At 47.5% G+C, this 24,590-nt stretch overlaps 1 protein-coding gene across 1 annotated transcript; it reads left to right on the top strand.

Moving 5' to 3' along the window:
• Positions 1-11,521: 11,521 nt before the first annotated feature.
• Positions 11,522-23,078, top strand: T265_08508 (hypothetical protein; the record flags this gene model as incomplete). Its single annotated transcript, XM_009174329.1, has 5 exons — positions 11,522-11,678; positions 11,721-11,759; positions 11,803-12,085; positions 12,883-13,067; positions 22,790-23,078. The coding sequence occupies 5 exons, from the start codon at positions 11,522-11,524 to the stop codon at positions 22,936-22,938; spliced, it is 813 nt and encodes a 270-aa protein (XP_009172593.1).
• Positions 23,079-24,590: the final 1,512 nt, after the last annotated feature.

Raw genomic sequence — 24,590 nt, 5'->3', positions numbered from 1 at the left:
GCCCAAAAGTCTGTAACTGCTAGTGTTTGGTTTAATCTTGGGCAAAAATTACAAACCTGACTTCCAAACGCCTAGAAAACTGCCCTCAATGTTGCCTACAGAGTGAATGCATCTTGGGGCGACCAAAGGCATCGTCCACAGTGATGTTTGTGCTGTTCTCAAGGTACGGAAGCTATTCCGGAGAACACATTGTCCACTTTTTGCCCAAAATATAGGTATGTTCAACAAACACCCGCGATAAAGCTGCTGTTTCTCCTTGTTGCACTTAAATTGTAGCCCGGTATTCGTATACCACATTTTTTGATGGAGACGGGCAATTACTCCATGATTTCTAATAAATTTTTAAACAAATATATGACTATTATTGCTTCGTGTGTTTACGAGTGGAAGAAAGATGCATTAGCTCCAACAGTAAGACTCGCGATCATTTTAATTTCCTCGACAAAAATTCATGTGGATTTTACGCGGGACATACTGAGCAGTAACGAAATCGAACTTTAGCCCATTTTGACCTTCTTTGGTGCCCTTTTGGACCGGAATAACCCCCTTAGAATACCTAACGCAAATTACACTCAGGATAATCGGTCAGTGACGTATGTTTACCTTATACTCCTCAGGTTTACCGACGGATAATTTTATTCAGCGAACTTCGTCACGACGCACTTTCCGATGTAACTCATCTTCCACTAGGTAGGACGCTTTTACACAACTGCATGCATTGTGTAGCGACAATGCGTAGGCCCTCTGTGTAGATGATCCTTTTTCCCAGACATGCATAATTAGTCTGTGGACAATTCAGCGTCACGGGATGGCTGCAGATAAGTCACCAGAACAATGATGTCATTCGTAATAGTAATATTACGCTCCACAGGCGGAATACGTCACGAAGCCCAAATATTATAGCGGCAAATAAGGACATCCGTTGCGGGTGCCGTGGTAACGAAGGCCCTCTTCACACACTCTGGCAAATTATCGCAACCGCTGGGTCTGTGTGTGTGCGCGAAGCTTGTAGCAACCCTTGCGCCACACACATGACTGTAAAGGTCAACGGCACTCGCTAGATCCCGAGATCTGTTTTTTTACACTTACAAATCATGCCACGGAACCGTGACTCACTTGACTACACTGTTCACAGTCAAGCCCACGATCCCAGGACTCGCTTTATTACCCTACATGTACAAATCACGGCACACAAGAGTGACTCATCTGACATCGGCTGTCTACCGTCCGATGAGGTAGCAACAAGTCATGTGCCGACACCCACACACGCAAACGTTCCTACATACAGGATAACAGCATACCAACACAACACAGCTCAAGAGAGCTTCGCACGTCGCCCAACTCGGAGCAAAGCCGCTCAGGATTTGCGGCGCTTCACGCACGGATATTCAGGAATACGTGTGGCTGTTACAACAGCGAAGAAGACATGAAACCTGCATCCGGACTTATAACAGGATTTATCAAACTGTACCTGCAAAACGATAAGTCCCTTGTTTGCATGTGTACCTGTTGTAATGATTTTACTCAACAAGCAGACACTGTTGATGCTCTACGTTTTCTCGTTCATGCAACCAGTTTCCGGGTTCTAGTAGTAACAAGTTCTAGTAGTAACAAGCTAACAGACGTTTCAGTCGTAACCTTCCTCGAAATCGCCCAACTTGGCTATTTATCGTGCCTACTGGGTCTGCATTCATGTGCGGCACTGGTCAGGCGCGGTAACCGCATCCAACCTGATCTGTCATACTCATACGGTACGCGATGTCGCCAATCTTTGCTACTAACGGCAAACACCAGGCCAGTATTTTTGCAAACCGTTGAAGACAAGGCCTCAACTATGTACACAGGTGTAACTTAACAGGGAACGACGAACGTTATGCTCATAAATGTACACTATTTTGCCTATCTTGGCTACGGTTTGTAACCGCTAGGCTAGTGAATATATATGCGACGTTGGTTATTAGGCCTCAGCTATGCATGGTATCCTAGTCCAACGGCCAACGACAGCCCGTCATATCCACAACTGTGCGCGTTGTAGCTTGTCTGTTACTTGCAGCAAACACCAGGCTAGTATCTATGCGGGATGATAAAAATGAGGCCTCAGTTGTTCGTGATATCCTAGTCTAACGGCCACGACGACCCATCATACTCATAACCATAGTCGATACCACTTATCGTGACTACTTATATTAGCTGACGCGCCCGTACAAATGGTGGTAGCTGTCTATAATGCCCCAGCTATAAATAGTAAACTTATCCAACGACACACAATGGTCCTCATCTGTCGAACTACAATCAGAACTAATGCAACTTCGAAGGTACATAAAACGCTCCGAAATTTCGTATGTCCTCCCTAGGACCGTAAGTGGCGGGTTCAGTGTTTGCATGTCCAGGAGCAATACATCGGGGACTAATGATCACATCTTTTACACCCACCTTCTTTCCTAGATTAGGGTACCGTCCAACTCACCTAATAAATTCCAAATAGTGCAATACATCACTTCGAAATTCCAACTCCCGTCAGTGCGTATATGTTTAATCTCCCTAACCAAATCACCCCTCTGCGTGCCTATACCAGTTTGCCCTAGACCTGTTGTAATATAATATCTTACATTAGCAAAATCAACCTGTACTTGACCGCTTATCTACGACTCTATCCCTATCCTGTCTCCTTCAATCAATTGTTATCACCAGCCTAAATGTGGTAAACTTTGAGTTTCATCTCTAGTTTATTGCACTTCATCCTATCGTCCTGTGGTTTGCATCAATAGCGATCGCCGACCGGACGGGAAGAATACATGGCATCTTGCATTGGCTTTGTTCAACCTCTTCGGATTCTCTCGGCCAACTAAAAACCCCGCTGCTCACAGGATTGCACATTCCAGCCCAATAACCTCAAAAATGACGTCCTTTACGGGGCTGCCAGAAACCGAATTATGTCAGTGCAGTGATGGCATGGCACTGCCATACTCAGTTTGATAGCACACCCGCAACTAGAAACTTCCTACTTTCTCGCCCACTCGCTCAATTACCTGCAATTAAGGGCAAACTCATGCTCGGGATATGACGCTTCGCGGGTGGAATGATAATGTTAGCCGTTGTCACTCACCTCGACTACTTATCGTAACCGCTATGTGCGACGCGGGTAGGTTGTATTCGGCGAACCACCGTTGGTGCTTTAAAATTGTCCTAGGCACTATATGTTTGATTAAGCAACTTACCGCAAAGTGGCATCTGAATATCAAGAATAGATGTACAAAGGCAACCTCAGAGATTAGTGAAAGGTGCGCTTCAGGTTCCGGGTGAGGTTTTAACCGTTTGAGAATATTTTGGGGTTTGTATCACAAACTGACTGCTACTAACAGCTGGTTTCTCACCTTGAGGCGATCTGTCTGATGGTGTATCAGGTTTGGTGTGCACGTTCCAATGTGCCTAGGCATGCATTACGGATCAACAGCTGCCCATGCCATCCGTCACAAAGAGGTTATCTAGCCTGTACCTTAACAGTGAATGGCAGAGGCTCTAAAATTGCTTACCCAAGACGGTTGGTCCGTGCGTAGCTTCAACGTTTACCGCGTCAGAGTAACGTCGAAACACTGTCATCATCCGGGAAACCACACGTGGAACGTAGCTGTCTCCCTCGAGAATTTCTCGGCGGTCACAGTAATAAGTGGCGCGCATCTCATGCTCGCGAATGAGCTACCCGCTGGGCTGAGAGACCCTCGGGATGGCGTGTTCAAGGATATCAGCGTGATGCGCGTGCCTCCCCAAACGCTCACTGGCGTTCTCTAGGCGGTTATTAGTCACATTCCCAAAATGCACAAAACGCTGCTGTGCAAGAACTGTCTGCTTTCGAGTGGTGTACAGCCAGTGCGCAGTTAAATAGGAGACGAACGTTTTCAGGGAATAATGCCCACCAGTCGTATCCTTGGACAAGCAGAACTGCTCGTGCAAGGACGCAAAATGCTCGCTTTCAACGAGCACAACGTGTGCTACCGGGTACATACAAATAACGGTTAACTTACTGGGTGCGTCGAATTCCACGGCCTTGACTTTGTCTGCAGGGACGTCTGCTACAACGTGAAATCGCTTTTCCACACTGCACATGCACACTCCCAGAGTGATTTGAAAGGCATTGACGGAAAAAAAACATGGACAAGCTAACTTATCAACAAAATCGCACTCGGCGTTCACAAACAAAACGTTCTCAGCCATGGCCGCCAATGGAAATATGAGTCCCGTGCCCACACTGGTCCCTGAGTGGGTTTAAACAACTTTAAGCAAACTGCGGCAGTATGGGGAGATATCAAAGGCCCGAATAAAGCCGTGAATAATTTATGTTAAAGTTCTGCCTTCTCGGACCACGGTTTCAGGGAAATTTCGGGTGTTAGTCTAAGACGCGGTGACAAGAGGCTGGGTGTCATAAGACTGGATGGAGGCCCATTAGTCGCACAATGCTCTAGGCTGCGAAACCTTTAGAAGTGAAGAGAAAACTTTTTCAACCGAAATGTTTTATTTTGTCGTGTTTGTGCTCAATCCGAAAACTATTTTATTCTACATCATATTTTCGCAGCTCGCCCAATTCTAATGTCCACTGATACTATCATTTCCCGGACGGGGAGGCCTGATGGAATAATTTATCAGCATCGCGGAGGCCCTAGGATGCCTCAGTCGGGCTAAAAAGTTTGGACTGGTACTCCGGACTCAATTACCCGATTACTTTAGTCCATTAGGGACACGTCATAGATTGCGGAAATTCAGTTCCATTGTGCGAATACTGAGCGTCGCCTGGAAGGTTTACTGGCGGCTCTCAACTAAGGCCCTCTAGAACGTGATTGGCTGTTGTTTTCACATTTTCCAGCAGTCGGAGCTCGGCTGGTGGGCGAGCGGCCCGTTTTTTGACCAATCGCTTGCTGATGAGGCTCACTGGCGGCTGCTGTGTGTAACCGCTAATGTTTGGCGTACTCGGCTTCCAGTTTCAGCTAACATAATTCCAGTGAGACAGAGCTTTATTGGTGCTATGCGCACTGGATTGTGAATGCTAATAGGGTTGATTCATGTGTGAGCTAATACCCACGGCTACAGATGACGTTTCCTTTGAGCTCCAACTTACGGTCGTAGGAGCTCGAGCTCCTGTTCTCTCGAGACGTAATTCATCCATCAGCCGTATGAATTTTCTCAACAGTTTAAGCCTACTCTTTTCCGTCGGGATGGAATTCCAGAGTGAGATTTACGAGGCCATTGTCCATACTCCCGTAGAAATCAGCGACTGATCGAGCGAAGCAGAAGCCGTCCCGAGACTTGGCATTTTTCGGATGGAAGGTCGAAATAATCTTCAACAAGACGGCCGCATGAGCAAGGTCGTTCTGGTGTATCGTAGGATGTGGAGCCGCTGTTAATCAGAGATCCCTGACTACAGGCTACCTTACTGTACCTCGCCCCAGAAAATGTACGATTCACTTTCATGCGATAATGTCGAAGGAACAAGCCAGATAGACGTTTTTCACGGACGACACAATAGCGGTAACCAAAACCTCCAGAGAACCTTCAGCCACCTCATCACCTACAATCTTGGCAGGACAGATGAACCGGCGTCTTCTAAATAACATTCTCTTTAGGACGAAGAATGCGAACTTTTCACAAGACAGGCCCCTTGGTGCGTTTGGACCGGATGAATTGCATTCAGGGATCCTGAGGCAAACATAGCCCAGCTTAGCTAAGCATGTCAACCTGATATTAACAGGACCTTCCTCCGGCTGGGGCTCACACCAACAACTACGGGTGTGTTTGTTAAACAGTCTTAAACTAACCAAAGAAAAAGGACTTAATTGAACTCCTGACACTAGGAAAGCATTTGGTCGAGTCCCATAAGTTCCATGTGGAGACCCTGGAAGGGTTTCTTTCGGCCAAGATAAAGTTGTTTCGGAGGAAAGTGTTTTCGTTTTTTCCCAACGGGCCACAGTTAATTTATGTGCAGGCACGTCGGCGTTCAGGCTGTACCAGTTTGCCACCCATTTTCTCGTATGAGCATTTGAGAAAAATCGATCGAAGTTCTTGCCCACTGGAAAGGGACTGTTGAGTGGTCTGCGACCGAGGTGTTTGGTGAGCTGTCAACGCTCGCGCCAATACCAAATCCAAGATACTACGTGCTTGACCCCGTTGAATTTCTGGTGGCTGGTGTACGTTCTTTACCCGGACCGAAAGCTGTCGCATTGTTTTCGTGGTTAGGCTTCAGTGATGTAACGAGATGGCGAGATGGCCCAAGTGGTGAGAGCGAGAATTCACTGTCTGGAAGGTCCGCGGTTCGAATCCGACCTCCGCCGCTCGACTTCCCCTGTCTAGGCTTGGGCAACCTGGCAGTATCCCAGCCCTCATGCTTCCTTCGGGTGGCATGACAGCTAGGCACCGAAAACGCTGTAACGATCCCGAGGGCTACATCGGGAACTCATCTTTATGTTCCAACCATACCAGGAAGGCCAGTGGGGATCAGGAACTTGAAGAATGAGTGGCAGGTGGTGACCCAGATAGCTGTTATTCAACTCATATAAGACCCCACTTCGGTCGTGCTGCTCAAGTCGCTTAGGACGAGCCCGGATCTTCTGCATTTCGCTCTTCAGGCATTCGGTGCTCCTGACGACTCCTGATGTCTACGGTGTGGGAGCTGCGCTCAGCCCCAAGTTTGAAGCACCCTACTGGACTATATCTCGGTAAACAGTCGTCTTTTCGTGTCCGGCTCAACTTAGATTAACACAGGTCGATGTGGTAAACGGTTTTTGTTTGTCGTATCAGCATGCGCCCCAACAGGTAGCAGTTCTGAGACTGAGAAGGACGAGTTTTATCAGGATCAGTCACGATTGCTCAGTTCGGCAAGAAGGACGGATATAGTAATCCGGGCAGGTAATATGAATGCCTAAATTGGACGACTAAATCCGGAAGAAGCATAGTTAGGTGGTCAATTTAGAGTCACTGCTGAGCGTACGGATAATGGAGATCGGCTTCTTCATTTGTGTGCAGATCGTCTTTTCCTGGCCAATACGAACTTCCAACACAAACGCTCACACCGAGGTACTTGGAGGCCACCTACCACAAGACAGTCGTGGACTCAACTGGACCATATGACTATCAGTTACCGATGGAGACCACCAGTTAAGGATTGTCGTTCCTTCTGGCGTACGCAACTTTACTCTGATTCCTTCATCGTGAGGGCCCGCCAGCACTGCGCGTACCGAAAGAGAGCAGCTCCGTCCATCAACTTCGACAATTTTCAGTGGCTGAAGCGTATCGAGGTAATCTGGCTAGAAAGCTACTAAGAACGCACAGTAATGTGGACGACGAAGATTGCTTGGAGGATGGATGGAAGTGAGTTGAAGAAGCAATGCTGTCAGCTTCCAGAACTGCTTCTCCATCTGTCTCAACTCAGTGAACACTGGATATCTTCGAGATCAGCAGCTGTTATTGCTGCCAAGAAGGCCATATCAGAAATTTGCGAATATGATGGCGCACGCAGATCCATCAAACACCGGATAATCAGGAGCTTAAAGAATGACAACGCTGGTGGGTTTCGAAGACCCAGGAGACGAGGAGGTCTTTCGTTGCAGGCACCCATACCCTGTTTCAACTGGTTCGATCAACGGGTCAAAAGAAGGCAGGTGTCAGTGAGACAATATGCGAAAAAGACGGCACAACAATTCATTCCCTCAATCGCCGTCTTGAACGGCGGGCTGAGAACTTTTATGAACAGTTCACCTGGTCTCCTTCAACACAACCGCCGGAAGAACCAAGCGGGCCCGAATGGAATATTAACTCCAACCCACCATCAGCAACCGAAGTCCAATGTGAATTTTCAATCCTGAAACGCAACAAGACACTTGGCCCGAATGGTGTACACCCCGTGCTCTACAAAGAAGGTGGGGAGGTCCTGGTGAACAGTTTGACAAATATACTGCGGAAGATTTGGAACGGAAACAGAATACCAGAACGGAGCTCCTCGAACGTCATCCCAGTTTTCAAAAAGGAAGCAAGAACGTCATGCGAAAACCATTGTGGTATCAGCCTGGTGTCCGTCGCATCTAAGGTGTTCGCTGGCATTATTTTTCGCAGATTGATGGATTACCAATAGAGACAGACTCATAAAAATCAAGCTGGGTTTCGACCTGGTCGAGAATGCATCCACTATATCTTTACCTTGAGACAACTTCTCGAACAGCGCCACTCCCACAGACGTCCCACGGTGGTCGTTTCTCTGGATTTGAAAACTGATTTGATTCTGTTGATCTGGGCACCTACGGCACCGAAGTGACTTGAGTTCGTCAAGAGAAGAGTTTACACTGCGGTGGTGCGATCCATACTGCTTCATGGTACAGAGACATGGCCCCTACGCGTAGAGGACATACGGAAGATATCAGTGTTTGATCCTCGGTGTCCCCGAGGCATTGGTCAGGTCTGGTGGGAACATCGGATTAGTAATTCTGAGGTACGCCAGATGGCCTTAGGAAGAAGGAACTCTCCCGTGATAGATGAATTACTCACGCTTCATAGGTTGCACTGGTTGGGACATATACTCCGTACACCAGATGACCGTCTGCCTCAGACATTTTTTTCCCAGCTCTGTACTGAGTGGAAGCGACCGAGGCGTGGAGGGCATATGACCTGGCAACGAAATACGAAAACACAATGATCTTAGTCGGGTGGGCAACTGCCGCCTTCCTGGATGGGGACCCCTGGACTCAAATCACCAGCAGTTAATGACATAGACGAAAATGTCCCAATCACACAGTCAGTGGTGCTCGTGCATCAAAGCTGTCGCCTTCAATTCGTAGCTACCCCGTTTCGGAACAAACTGAGCATGCCTTCGCCTCCAAGGTTTGGTTGTATGTTTCACTTTACCGTTTTCCGGTGATCGAAATTGTAGCAGCTGGAACCAATGTGCCTATGGCACACGGTTCATAGTTGATAAATTGAATTGAATTGAATCAAGTAGGGACGGAGAATAGCCAGCCCCCGCACCGATAGTTGGCGTTTATGTAAATATGGAATCAGCAATTCTTCTTTTTTCGGCAGAGTGGGTTAGAAAACACCGTCTTAAAAACGGCACACTCAACCGTTGGTCAGTATTGTTGAAGCATACTTAGAACCAGTGAGTCTGGTGCCATTTACCAGATGAAGCCACATTTGGAGTCCGACATCAATGTGTTGGGCCAGCTGTTTGCACACAGGTAGGTTAGACCTGAGTCGTTCTCTCTGAGAGGGGCCCCTCAATAAAACCCCGACAATCACTGTCTTACAGTTCAGACTCTTGAGTCAGGCTATGAGGAAGGCTTCCGAACGTTACTGAGCCTCCTTTCACTGCCTTCTGACTCAAAATTGTGAGCCGAATCCTCTTTGGCCTTGGAAACTGAGAGGAATCATTCAAGTTCCTCCGATTTTGGTAGTTGTCAATCACCTAAACGTTGCTCCGTATGTTAGCTTCTTCACAGAAATATAGATCAAAACTCAGATTGCTGCTTTCGACGTCGAGTGATCTTGAAAAGTTAAACACGTTTTGGTGCCTCATTTTTGTTTACTTCCGATTCTCCCTGCTGTTAGATTTCTACATTTGTCTTTGATTTATCGTAAAAACGCATCTAAATCTGCATGTTGGTTAATTGTCTGATGACCTCAGCAGTTAAGTGGTTTACCTTGCCAGTTTTGTTCGCATCTGGAGAATTAGGTTCACTGTATCGAAGGATATGTAAGGCTTGATATTTCCAGTATTGATAATGCTGCTTTAGTTCGCATTAGACCACGTCCAAAGTGCAAGTTTTGTTGATTGTTCTATCATCAAGCCAAGGTTGCATGAGATCGTGATCATTTGGGACCGAATACAACAAACACAGGGTGGCGAGGTTGGGCGTATCGGTTTGTTCGGAGTGGAGAAGATTCGTCGTTTGCAGCTTCTTTCAGACACGTCTATCAGACGTGAAATCTTTCCCGTTGTTCCGACGCAATAATTCCAATTCGTTCACAGGGTCGAGTTTACAATGCTGCGGTGCGCTTCATATTACTATATGGATCAGCAACCTGGCCGCTACGCGCCGAGGACGTCAAAAGACTTTCAGTGTTTGACCATCGATGTCTTCGGAGCATTGCCCGAATCTGGTGGGAACACCGGATCAGCAATTCTGAAGTACGTCGAATGGCATTTGGGAGAAATAACTCACCCTCGATAGATGAACTGATCACACTGCACAGGTTGCGTTGGCTTGGCCACGTGCTGCGTATACCAGTCGACCGACTTCCTCGAAGGGCTCTTTTCGCCCAACCATGTGAAGGTTGCAAGAGAGCCAGAGGCGGTCAAATAATGACTTGGCAGCGAAGTATGTAGGCCATTACCAGCAAACAGCTGCGCTGGTCATTGCCGTCTTCCTAGATGGGGACCCCGAGACGAGCCACATCAATGGCTAAAGACATTGTGAGACATGGCCCAGTCACGTCCTCAATGGCGCTCGTGCATCCAAGCTGTCGCCATCAATGCATATATCCCTTCCCAATCCCCCAATCGACAGTCCACTGACAATGCAGTGTTCACGCACCAGTATTGTTAACACGCTTGCCCCATGTACCAGATACTTGGAGTTCAAATCCCGGCGCGGCACGCACCACTGTTGAGTCCTCCTGAATGCAAAATGCAAACCCAGTGCTTAGTCGTTTTGTGGCGAACTAACCGGAGTAATTGTACCAGGACAGAAAGAGTGTTCAAACGGTAACGGTATGAGTACAGAAGTAGGCACTTATTAATTTGCCGTTACTGGAACGTAACACTTTGTAACACTTGTTCTTTTTACTACAGAACTGACCCCGTGCATGTGAGCTGGTAATATGCCTGGGTTCGAATCCTTGATTTTGGGAGAGAAGACGGCCGTGGTTTTCGACATCGGTTCGGTATATACGAAGTACAGTCTATTTTTCTCCTAATGAACATCTTGCAGGTGTGGTTTCGCAGGCGAGACTGGACCGCGTTTCATTTTCCCAACTGAGATAACCCAGGTTGGCTCTCATTTCTCCTCTGGATTATTGCATCTTACCTAGCCCAATGGACAAGTAAAACATTTCCTATCGTTGAAAACAGCAAAAGAGAAGCGGAAGTTTCTGACAGTTTTTCTGCATCAGTTGTACTACCGGTAAGTGAATCAGCAACGTTTCGTTTCATCTGTCCAAAAGGCACTTACTGGTCAATCCAAAAGACAGACGGGTTGTTGTGGTGGAAAGCATACTCTGCACTACAGAGTTCCGTGAGCTACTAGCCGACGTGCTATACAACCATTTTGAGGTAACTGCGTTTTACAGAGCAGTGAGTTGAAACCCTAGATTCCTTCCGCCTTATTCGCTCCTGCACACTTGGTCACTCTGTTCACCTTGGGCTTGTCCTCAGGACTTGTGTTAGATTGTGGTTATAAAGAAGCAGTCGTCGTACCAGTAGGTTTACCACAGGTTGGTGTAATGTGCCACCGCAACAGGTGTCTGAAGGCTATACTCTGCTGAACGCATGGCAGGCTGCTCAGCTTGGCAGCGAGACAGTTTATGCGTAAGTTCACAGTGCAATATTTTTTTGTGTAGAAACATGAAATCCCTGTTGCATCGGGATGCGCTTCTAGTTGAAGAACATGGTCAAACTTGTGCCCTGGCCGAGCAACCTGACACTGGTTGGTTGTGATATCCCATTTTTACATTTTGCTTTTTCACAGAAACTATGCTTACCAGGGAGGTACTGGAAGATTTAGTTGGTATGCTTTGCAGCCATTTATTCATCTTGAACTCCTTTCACAGCTCGTACTTGTTTTGTGAGTCCTTCCCAGAGAGCTGAACAATGGGATAGATGGTCGAGTGCTCAACTGAATACTACTGATGATGATGAAGTGGCTGAACCAAAGGTGGCAGAGGAACATTTTGTTTATCCTTTGAATAATCTACAAGTTAACAAACGACTTCAAGTGCCATCCAGACTCCGAGAATTGGCTGTTGAGTGCTTGTTTCGGGGTGATAACGACCGAATCACACTGGCATCACTCTTGCTAAAGTCATTTATCACTTGTCCCGTTGATATTCGTAGGTAAGCCAATAGTTGTCAAACTTAGGTTGTGGGACTAACGTCCGTTGATTTCTCGTATTTTCTGGTCGTTTATCCGCTTAGGAGTTAGGTTAGACTGTTCTAAATGCTCTTCAACTCAGGATAATTGCCTAATACATGATGTTTGGGCCAACATACTGGTATTAACACCGAAATTTGTAACTCTGGGCTCACTTACTTTCTGCTTCTGGCGTTGTTAATTTGTGGTATATTACTAGTCCGCCGACGAAAAAGCAATCAAGTTTTCATTATCACTATAGAATTCTGTACGACATGCGCCTAGACTCTTCCTCCTGAATTCAGCTTATGCAGAATCGCTATGGAATTCAAACTGTATTCCTGTCACACAGACGTGTCACAACAGAGGTGAATTATTGTTCACATATTAGGGACTATTGGTTTTCTTGATGGTCCGCTTCACTGTGCGCCTCAGTGATACCTTGTGCACTTGGTACAGTGGAATTGTTCCAAGGGTCATTTGCTTTACTAGGCGTTGTAGCTGACGTCTCTCTGCAAACTGGGCGAGTGGTTTAGTGATTGTATCTATCAATTTAACCAGGACTAGCTTGTTTCCTGATTCTTCAATCTCCGCCTATCATTTTATAACCCTAAGATTTTTCTGAATATCACTGTGATACAATGAGTTATAGACTTATTTTAGTGGTGCTCTACGGACTTCTCGCGTGTTGAATGTCCCCCACAACCAGCTAGCTGTTCCAACGCTGTAGAATCCGGGTTGTTTACATGTTGGCTTGTTATTGGTTGCATCTGAATCACAGAACCCTGGCAGCCAACATCATTCTCATTGGTGGCACAGTTAATATCCCCGGATTTGCTTCTCGTCTTTTGGAAGAATTGGACTCTTTTCTAGAGTGGGATGAGTTTAGCAACTTGCGAGCGCTCAAGGGCACCTTCCGCATTCACCAACCTCCTGCTGAACCAAATTATGTGGCCTGGCTTGGGGGTAAGTGATCCGGTAGATTTCATTTCACCTTGGAATGTCTCCTGATTTCCTCCACTACCGTCTGATACAGTTACATTCGCCCTTCTTTCGCGACAGCTCTTTGTTTCCCTGCATACGTTCCGTGCTAGTGCACACCGCCATGCATTTGCTATTTGCCTACAATCAGAGTTCCAGCTGCAAGACAAAAGTAGGTAAGGTTCGGAATGGCGCATTTTTTGCCATGCTCTCAGCTTCTAGTTCATTGGGCTTGAGGTAGCTCAGTTGTTAAGGTACAAGCTTAAGGACCTGAAGGTTTGTGGTTCGAACCCAAGCTCAGCATCTCGACTGCTCCTGTCTAGGCTTGGATAATGTAGCAGTTCCTTCGTGCTTCCTTCCGTTGGCAAAACAGCTAGGCACCGAAAGGGAGATACAGCTGAACTATTTGTTTTTAATTTCTAGGTTATTAGATGCTGATAACAGATCTGGTTCCAACATCAGGGCCTACATGTCAGACACCAGGCTTCTCTCTTCAGTGGTCTGATGAAGTGACCGTATATCCTCTACAAGGACTGAGTGACCGTCACTTGCCCCCTGACTGGGCTTGTGTCTTCTTATGAAAGTTGTCCTAACGCAATATCCAAACATCGTCTTTTCAAGTTGAGGTTATTTCACCGCGAAGGTGAATTCTCCACACTAGTATAAGTAAACGGAATATGATATCAGGTTATGGAACAACCGGTTTCGCCCTTCTTGGGGCTTATCCGGTAGGCGCAGTCCCCGAGTTTCCCTCAACTTTATGTTCATGCAATTTGGCCTCCATTGGGACATAAGGTTGACGGAAACTCGAGGACTGCGCCTACCTGATTAGCGCCAATAAGGGCGAAACCGGTCGTGGGATGTCGAAGAGTTTTCAGCAACGTTATGCGTAGTTTATTACGTCTATACATGTAACGTGACATCTCGAATATCATAACAACTGAGACATGAGGTGGTCTGGTTCGGCACATTCAGTTCCTTAAAAACATCATAAACGAGAGATCCAGCTGGGTTCCAGGTGAGTCTCGTAAAACCAAATTTGTTCGCAAACTACTGGATTTCGCTGACTGGACTTTGGTGGAGGGATTGGGAAGGGAGCTGTGCACCGAAGGCAACAGTTTAGATACACGAGTACCACTGACGGCGCGACTGGACCCATGTCGGCAATGCCTCGAACCATTGATGTCCCCCTTCTCGGGGTCGCCATCCAGGAAGACGGCAGTGACCAGTGCAGTTGAGTTTTGTGGCATTGGCTTTTATACTTAGCTGCCAAGTCATTGTTTGACCACTCGAGGCTAGTTGCCACCCTTCACGTGGCTGTGCGAAAAGAACCCTTTGAGTAGATCAGTTGACCGGCATACGCAGCATGTGACCAAGCCAGCGCGACCTATGCAGTGTATCAGCCCAGCTGTCGTAGGTGAGTTATTTCTTCAGGATACCATTCGGCGTACTTATCCGATGTTCCCAGCAGACTCGGGTAATGCCCCGAAGAAATTGATGGTCAAATACTGAAAGTTTTTTGACGTCCTCGGCGCGCAGCAGCCACATTTCTGATCCGTATAGTAAAATGGAGCGCACCGCAGCATTGTAAACTCGACCATCGACGGTTAAGCTGATGTCACACCTACACAGGTCAAAAAAAAGCTGCTGTGGCCTTTTTCAATCCGGATGGAAATATCATCTTTCGCGAGACCAATGAGACTGATATAGCTACCCAGGTAAACAAGTTGTGTACTATCTCAATCGGTTCATCTGCAAGCATGAGGTTAGGTTCCGAGCCCATCCATTCCTTCAGTAGTGCTCCACACTTTGTGGTTTGAAGCGCATGATGAACCGTGAAGCGTAATTATTTGGGTTATTTAATATTGTTTGCGTTACCACCAGGTCGGTGGTATGCGTACTCGATATCTGTGAGTGAACGCCTCGGGAGCACTTCGACCACACAGGCATTAGAGGCTGACAGTGAATCTTCGATGGTCGTGTCAATGACGAAGTTGAAGAGGGAAGGTGAATTAGAACAGCCCTGTTTCACCTCTTGATGTGGTGAACTCAAAAGAGAGCTTCCCGTAGACCTTTATACGGCCGCGGAATTTTGCGTGCAGCACCTTAAGGAGTGTCAAGAATTTATGGGGGGTACTTTTGCTCCACAGGCACTGCCATAGTGTATGATGGTCCACAGAGTCAAAGGCAGCTTTCAGATCAAGGAACACAACCGATGTTGGTTACTGGAAGCAGTATCGTTGTTCCAGAATCTCTCGGGGTGATGTAATCGATGCATCCTCTTGCAGGACGGAACCCAGCTTGGTTTGCACGGATAGGCCTCTCCCTCTGTTCAGTCAAGCTTGGTAGGATAAGACAAGAGAGCACTGATGCCACAGCTACCATGCTGATGCCACGGTGGTCTTCACACAGCGTCCGCGTATCCTTTTTGAATAACTGTCAGCATGCCCCATTCTGTAGGCACTTTCTCTCTACGCCATATCGCACCAATTAGTTTTGTTAGATTGGTTCTCAGGGATTCTCCACCTTCTTTGAAGAGGTCCGGTCTTAGTGCCTTCTCACGTTTTAGGACGAATATTTCATGCTTTATTTCTTCCTCGGATGAACGATCAAGGTTTTCATTCCATTCGCCCTGCTTCACTATCTCAACAGATTGTGTTGCAGGAGGCCAGCTGAACTGCTCTTCGAAGTGTTCGGCCCTTCCCAGTCGACGCCTTTGCGAGTGAATTAATGAGCCATCTTCTCCACTTATCGTTTCACTGACCGTTGTTTTCCTAGGGCCAGTCGATCGTACCATTTGATGTATAGATCAAGGCTGTTTTCCATTGCACAAGTATTCTCCATCTCCCGAGCTTTCGGTGTCCGCCAGAGCTCTCGGTCTTTTCTTGGGCTCTTCACTGCTGAGCTCTGGGAGTATTTATGTGCGCCGTCGTGTTCGTTGCCTGCTGGTATGGATTTTCCGGCGTCACTCATGAATAGCGATCTCGCCGACATCCAGTGGTCCTGTGGTCGAATTGGAGAGTTCGGACAGACAGCACTGAACGCCGCTAACACAACTGCTTTAGCATTTTGCCACACTTCATCCTCACGCTCACTGCCAACACAGTGTTGGTTTATTATGGAGAGTATTTGGGCTAGCTCGCAACAACACTGTTGAGCTATGGTAGTTCTTTGAAGGTAGTATATTGGCATGCTCCTTGCTGACTTACGAGGGCCTGAAGGAAAGCCAACTATGAGATGTGTACGCACCATGGCGTGATGGAAGTCAGGTGGTGTTCAGCTGTAGTACCCTTTCGATGCCTAACTACCATGCCACCAGAAGGAAGCACGAGGGCTGGGGTTCTGCCAGGTTGCCCAAGCCTAGGCAGGGGAAGTCGAGAGGAAAAATGTCGGGTTCGAACTACGGACCTTCCGATCAGTAGATTCGTGCCCGAACCACTGAGCCATCTCGTCCCCCCATCAAGTGGTGTGCCCCGGAAGGAACGGCAGTCTTGAACTGTGACTCTCCACCGGTGGCCACGTGATCCAACTGGGTCCGCGGTTGATTCGCATTTGGTATCCGCCAGATCACGTGATGCGAACGTTTTTGTTGAAAGTCCGCACTTGCCAGCAACGGTTCGTGATAAGCACTTCGCTGAAGGAGTCGAGAATCGACTTATCCGGTAGGCGCAGTCCCCGAGTTTCCCTCAACTTTATGTTCATGCAATTTGGCCTCCATTGGGACATAAGGTTGACGGAAACTCGAGGACTGCGCCTACCTGATTAGCGCCAATAAGGGCGAAACCGGTCGTGGGATGTCGAAGAGTTTTCAGCAACGTTATGCGTAGTTTATTACGTCTATACATGTAACGTGACATCTCGAATATCATAACAACTGAAACATGAGGTGGTCTGGTTCGGCACATTCAGTTCCTTAAAAACATCATAAACGAGAGATCCAGCTGGGTTCCAGGTGAGTCTCGTAAAACCAAATTTGTTCGCAAACTACTGGATTTCGCTGACTGGACTTTGGTGGAGGGATTGGGAAGGGAGCTGTGCACCGAAGGCAACAGTTTAGATACACGAGTACCACTGACGGCGCGACTGGACCATGTCTGGCAATGCCTCGAACCATTGATGTCCCCCTTCTCGGGGTCGCCATCCAGGAAGACGGCAGTGACCAGTGCAGTTGAGTTTGCTGGCATTGGCTTTTATACTTAGCTGCCAAGTCATTGTTTGACCACTCGAGGCTAGTTGCCACCCTTCACGTGGCTGTGCGAAAAGAACCCTTTGAGTAGATCAGTTGACCGGCATACGCAGCATGTGACCAAGCCAGCGCGACCTATGCAGTGTATCAGCCCAGCTGTCGTAGGTGAGTTATTTCTTCAGGATACCATTCGGCGTACTTATCCGATGTTCCCAGCAGACTCGGGTAATGCCCCGAAGAAATTGATGGTCAAATACTGAAAGTTTTTTGACGTCCTCGGCGCGCAGCAGCCACATTTCTGATCCGTATAGTAAAATGGAGCGCACCGCAGCATTGTAAACTCGACCATCGACGGTTAAGCTGATGTCACACCTACACAGGTCAAAAAAAAGCTGCTGTGGCCTTTTTCAATCCGGATGGAAATATCATCTTTCGCGAGACCAATGAGACTGATATAGCTACCCAGGTAAACAAGTTGTGTACTATCTCAATCGGTTCATCTGCAAGCATGAGGTTAGGTTCCGAGCCCATCCATTCCTTCAGTAGTGCTCCACACTTTGTGGTTTGAAGCGCATGATGAACCGTGAAGCGTAATTATTTGGGTTATTTAATATTGTTTGCGTTACCACCAGGTCGGTGGTATGCGTACTCGATATCTGTGAGTGAACGCCTCGGGAGCACTTCGACCACACAGGCATTAGAGGCTGACAGTGAATCTTCGATGGTCGTGTCAATGACGAAGTTGAAGAGGGAAGGTGAATTAGAACAGCCCTGTTTCACCTCTTGATGTGGTGAACTCAAAAGAGAGCTTCCCGTAGACCTTTATACGGCCGCGGAATTTTGCGTGCAGCACCTTAAGGAGTGTCAAGAATTTATGGGGGGTACTTTTGCTCCACAGGCACTGCCATAGTGTATGATGGTCCACAGAGTCAAAGGCAGCTTTCAGATCAAGGAACACAACCGATGTTGGTTACTGGAAGCAGTATCGTTGTTCCAGAATCTCTCGGGGTGATGTAATCGATGCATCCTCTTGCAGGACGGAACCCAGCTTGGTTTGCACGGATAGGCCTCTCCCTCTGTTCAGTCAAGCTTGGTAGGATAAGACAAGAGAGCACTGATGCCACAGCTACCATGCTGATGCCACGGTGGTCTTCACACAGCGTCCGCGTATCCTTTTTGAATAACTGTCAGCATGCCCCATTCTGTAGGCACTTTCTCTCTACGCCATATCGCACCAATTAGTTTTGTTAGATTGGTTCTCAGGGATTCTCCGCCTTCTTTGAAGAGGTCCGGTCTTAGTGCCTTCTCACGTTTTAGGACGAATATTTCATGCTTTATTTCTTCCTCGGATGAACGATCAAGGTTTTCATTCCATTCGCCCTGCTTCACTATCTCAACAGATTGTGTTGCAGGAGGCCAGCTGAACTGCTCTTCGAAGTGTTCGGCCCTTCCCAGTCGACGCCTTTGCGAGTGAATTAATGAGCCATCTTCTCCACTTATCGTTTCACTGACCGTTGTTTTCCTAGGGCCAGTCGATCGTACCATTTGATGTATAGATCAAGGCTGTTTTCCATTGCACAAGTATTCTCCATCTCCCGAGCTTTCGGTGTCCGCCAGAGCTCTCGGTCTTTTCTTGGGCTCTTCACTGCTGAGCTCTGGGAGTATTTATGTGCGCCGTCGTGTTCGTTGCCTGCTGGTATGGATTTTCCGGCGTCACTCATGAATAGCGATCTCGCCGACATCCAGTGGTCCTGTGGTCGAATTGGAGAGTTCGGACAGACAGCACTGAACGCCGCTAACACAACTGCTTTAGCATTTTGCCACACTTCATCCTCACGCTCACTGCCAACACAGTGTTGGTTTATTATGGAGAGTATTTGGGCTAGCTCGCAACAACACTGTTGAGCTATGGTAGTTCTTTGAAGGTAGTATATTGGCATGCTCCTTGCTGACTTGCGAGGGCCTGAAGGAAAGCCAACTATGAGATGTGTACGCACCATGGCGTGATGGAAGTCAGGTGGTGTTCAGCTGTAGTACCCTTTCGATGCCTAACTACCATGCCACCAGAAGGAAGCACGAGGGCTGGGGTTCTGCCAGGTTGCCCAAGCCTAGGCAGGGGAAGTCGAGAGGAAAAATGTCGGGTTCGAACTACGGACCTTCCGATCAGTAGATTCGTGCCCGAACCACTGAGCCATCTCGTCCCCCCATCAAGTGGTGTGCCCCGGAAGGAACGGCAGTCTTGAACTGTGACTCTCCACCGGTGGCCACGTGATCCAACTGGGTCCGCGGTTGATTCGCATTTGGTATCCGCCAGATCACGTGATGCGAACGTTTTTGTTGAAAGTCCGCACTTGCCAGGAATGGTTCGTGATAAGCACTTCGCTGAACGAGTCGAGCATCGACTCCAAATCGACCGCCAAAATGTGATTCCAGGGAGCATTCATATCGCCTGCAGGGAGCACAACGTCAATGCTTCTTGCTTGATGAATGAGCCCGGATATCTCTCGATAGAAAGTATCCTACTCAGCATCAGAACTACAGTCCATCGGGGCATAAGCTGACACTGCAAACAGGCACCGCTTTTTATGCCGAGAGGCAGTGATCTTCATTGAGCTGGATAACTGGATGGCCCAAAGAGGACTGATCACCTTGACCCAATCCAGCAAAGCGCGTTTAGTTCTGGGGCTGTTTGCGACTCCCACGTCATATATTCCACGAATCGTCGCTTCTGGGTCACGGGAGTGAGAAGTTTGAAAGAGCTGAATTCATCCTTGACGTTTTGGGATGCACAACAACACTTGAATCTTGTATGCCTGTTCCGGAGATACAGCATCCATCAATTTAAAGGGAGTATAAAGTTTCAACAAGCATTGCCTGTTTGCCAATTTGACATATAGTGCGGACGGTAAAAGCTCCCATATACAAAGGATCTCGTGCATTTAGAAAGGTTATCTTGTCTATTGTTAACAGACAGCGAGGAGCATAAAGCCCTTCGGTCAGACAACTGACAGTCAAATGACCTAGTGACGTTTGTTTATGTGGTGGGAAGGAGTTGGGGAGAACTGCGCAAGCAAATCATACTTCCGAGTTGCCCAGACCCAGGAAGGGGACTTGATTGGGGCACCCCACTTCGAGCCCTTGAATCAAAAGTTTGACGCACAATGCAGTAGGATGATGTAGGGTTCTGTTCGGGGACGCTGGCGCTAGCATCTGACTCAAAAGTCTGACCCAGGAGACAGTGGGTGGATGTTGGGTTGTGTTCCGGGACCCTGACCCACAAGGCAGCGGACAGTAGGGTTTTCTTTGTGGACCCTGCCCTGGGCCGATGACTCAGTAGTCTAACCCGCTTGGCTGCAAGGGTTGGCCAAACCCGAGAGCGCTTTTAGGTTGGGAGGCGTTCTCAGATGTTCGATAGCCGTTGCCTGAGAACCATACCCAATTAGCGTTAGTGTCCGAGAATCCGTATCCAGGCCATGAGAAAGCGAGTGCTCGGTTGTGCAACGGGGAATTCCATCGAAGAATGTGTCCAGCATCAGAAGTTGTGTTGGTTAGGCCATGCATTACGCATGCCGAAGAGTGCTGACTTTCGTGCCCAGTTCAGAGTGGCGGAGGCAGAGAAGTGGTTAACCTTTGGCCTAGCGGAGGAGTGTGAAAGAGATTACTAAATGTCCGGGTGTTGTCAGTGTGGTTCGCCTTCCGGGATGTGAACCGCGTGATCCCCACTGCGCCGCAAGGTGTGACTACTCATCGGTATCAGTGGCGTTTTTGTTGTCAGTTTCTATCCAGATTACCCGAATGAGTGTCTGGAAGTGTACGCACCTGGGAATAATTGTGGTAGGCTAGCACCAAGTCCCTTCGTTCACTTTTATTGTTTTCAAAATAAGGCTTTCAAATAAATCATGGTTGTACGGCATCGAAGTATCAGTGTTAAACATTGAGGTTATGCGTACTGCCGAAAGAGGATATCGCTTCCAGAACTGAGAAGGGCAGAGCAGCATTTACCGAAATCAGACATTTGTGGTGGCGAATGTGCTATCCGCGGTCCGATATGTTCTACTCTATGGATCAGAGACATCGTCGCTGAGGTACGTCGGATGGTTCTTCGGGAAATTCCACTCTCCCTCGATGGATCAGCTGGTTAGACTTCACAAGTTACATTGATTAGGTCCCGTACTTCGTTTGTCAGAACATAATTTGCCTCGATTCTTCGCGCAGGCTTGTATCGGACGAGGATGAGTGAGGGTCGGCCAGTCTGTGACTTGGCAGCGAAGCATGAAAGCCCCTACCAGTCAATTGAGTCCCGTTGGTAACCAGTCTCAGGATGGGAGACGGTGGAACAAGAGAATCAATGTTTGGTGATCGTGGTAGATTCGACTGTAACAGGCAGGCAACAGCAGTCTTGCATCAAAGCTGTCTACAGGTTTAACTTTGTGGGCCTCAGTCAATGCCATATAGTCCAGACAGAACCATTCATCACCAGATAACCGATTGAGCCACCGCCTCCAATATGTGGCTTTGATTCCATTATTCCCCTTATCGTCAGTGAACGGAGATGTAGCAGCTTGAAGCATTGCATTTTCGGTACATGATTTGTGAGCTTCAAACTGGACTGAAATGTTCGGTGTCTCTGAATAACCGTGCTGGTTTGCTTGGGACATTGGATGGAGGAATCCGAGGTATTCCAGATGGTCTTCACAAAAAGTAAGTCTTCTCATATGTAAACTCATCACACTTTATCGGACAAGACCATTGGACTATGTTCAACTGTAACGCCCTTTCGGTGACTGGTTGCCATGCCACACGAAGACCGGTGGCCCAAGTGCAGTCGAGAAGTATTGGTTGGGTTCGCACCACGGATCTTTCACCCCTAACCACTGAGCTATCACGAAATTCCTCGGTGGACAAGACTTGAGCGGATGAAGCCACTGTACCCTCGGTACACTGTTTATAGCCGAATGATCAAACCTTGCTTTTTACCTGCGATAAGCACGGTATCTGTGAGTTAATGTAAAATAGTCCTTGATTAACCGTTAGTAACTTAGTTATCGGAGCCTACTCCGTTATAGAGTTCGCCCAACTGACTCACCAGTGGCACTCAACATTTTTCCTCATCAGAAAGAGGCGTTCTGTTGGGATCTACCTGTATAAATCTGATGTGATCCAGCATCCGTCAAAGCTTAGTTGGTAGGAAAACTATCCTACAAGACGTGCTTGTGTGTTTGTATCCTGACGTCGGTTTTTCTTTAATTGTACTTATTCGAACCTCTTGTTTAAATTTACCGGAGTTTTCTAAGAGGAGAGGACATGTATTCGCGCATGGTTTTATCAAGCACCGTGAAAAACAAGCTTTGGACTGCCTACACATCTCGCGCAGCACACTGTTAAATCAATCTATGCTATATTTGGATTCCAGGCTAGCATCAGTATGTAGGTTTGTCCCGCCGGATGAAAGTGGTTTTCGTTCATTTTATACGTTTTCTTAGTCTGCTGTAAGACTTCGTTCATCTTCCACACAATTTAGGTGCCATATTCGGCGCTCTTGAATGTCTTCCTGGGCGCTCACTGGAACGGTCTGTCTATCTGGAGAAGAAAACGCTACCAGATTGGACTAGTGTGATAGACACAAACCCATGTGAGTCTGCACAAAGACCCGAAGTAACAAGGCAATAGTCTACGGAGCTCGTCAAATGGCGTGACATGGTTTCTCTTTTCAACTCAAGTTCACCCACTGTGATGATGAATTTGGACTTTTCTTCTATTTCTATGGTTTTCGGTATGCTAGGAGCGGCATAAACTACAAATAAACGTCTATCTACTACTGCAACTTGTTGAACCTTCAGCGAAGCCGTCGCTGTGCTTTCCCGCAGGTCCCTCACTGATTGGTGTTACTATCACATTGAATCATATAGCGGTATCCGTTGTGCTAAAAATAATTATGCCTAGTGGCAGTGAAAGTTATTGAAAGTTCACGTTGAGTTTTTCGTGAGAAATTCAATTTGGCGACTGGATCACAATTGATGGTACAACTCCACTTGGTGTCGCCTCTCGGTGGAAAGACCACCTGAGAGGACCAGCTAAAAGGTCCTCGCTGGTGGTTGGCCACTGAACTACACCAACTAAGTGATCGCTTCTGGAGGGGCTCCCGCAAATGCGACATCTTGCTTAAACGGGTTGACAGTGTCTTCAGACATCTGTTCCTAATACGGAGCTTCAGCCACACTTTGGTTCTTTCGTAAAGACCAGAATTAACGAGTTATACCTAGGGTATACTGGCATATCGGCTTCGGTTAGGTTGACAACAGGCATTTTTCGGTGACGTCTTAGGCGTACTCAGTCCTGCTGCTGCTGATTACTAACAGCATTTTTATAGCTGCACTTCAGCGATATATGCTGAAGGGAGACCACTGTGTTTTAGGTGTTTGGGCATCTTTAATCTAGCATTTCCCTTGCATATTAATGTTCGTTGAGTGTACTTAACCAGAACTACGTAGTGGATATCGGTACAAATGCGCGGCATTGACGATTCCTCTTGCAGCAACCGGTCCTACTTGCAGAACCTGAATCGAAGATGACGAGTAAATATGGGGCGTGCCAAAATTCCTGACAAAGCTGACTGGTTTACCTTATAGGTAATAACAGAACCAAGAATCTCTTGTACTTCGAAAAAAAATTGCATTGAGCACAGTTATTCGGCGCATAGACGCTGATACCCTAACTGGTTGGTGAACGAAGTGCAATATGTCTTCGCGGAATTCCGTGTCTCTTGTCAGTAGTCGGCCTATCGGAGACGATGTGTATTTTTTGTAGTTGAAACAGCTAAGATATCGCACATGTGCGACCGAGAGATAAACACCCAGCTTTGTACGCACGCACAACATGCAACAGACGAATTGGGCACTGACCGCCAAGTGGAGCGGTCGCACTCAACTCACGCCTAGCCAAGCGATATCCCGACAAGAAACAAACGCATCTGCGAATACACGCGCTACAAGAGCAGGGCAGCGAAATCCCCTGAGTAGAATGACATTGTTAATGAGCCGGCGTGTTCAGTCAAGCATCATACTAAAACCTGCTTGTCAAAGCAGGTCTTCATCTTCCACTCGATACTGATTGCCCCCATGTCTGGCAGCAAAATAGCGGCTGTTTGGTTCGCTTATTTTTTCGGGTTAATGTGCACTGGAGAGTTAACCACTGTCCCTCCCGATGGCAGTTTGTTTTCGTTTTTTTGTCAGTTTATACTGGATGCTTGTGGATGGGAATTAGTTGCGGACAAAAGGTGATTGTCATGGGGGTTAATGGGAATGAACCTCGTACTGGGCGAA

This window comes from Opisthorchis viverrini (genome assembly GCF_000715545.1).
Source record: "Opisthorchis viverrini unplaced genomic scaffold opera_v5_222, whole genome shotgun sequence".
Classification (NCBI taxonomy): domain Eukaryota; kingdom Metazoa; phylum Platyhelminthes; class Trematoda; order Opisthorchiida; family Opisthorchiidae; genus Opisthorchis; species Opisthorchis viverrini.
The sequence above is the reverse complement of the archived record's forward strand: the minus strand, read 5'-3'. Positions and strand labels throughout refer to the sequence as shown.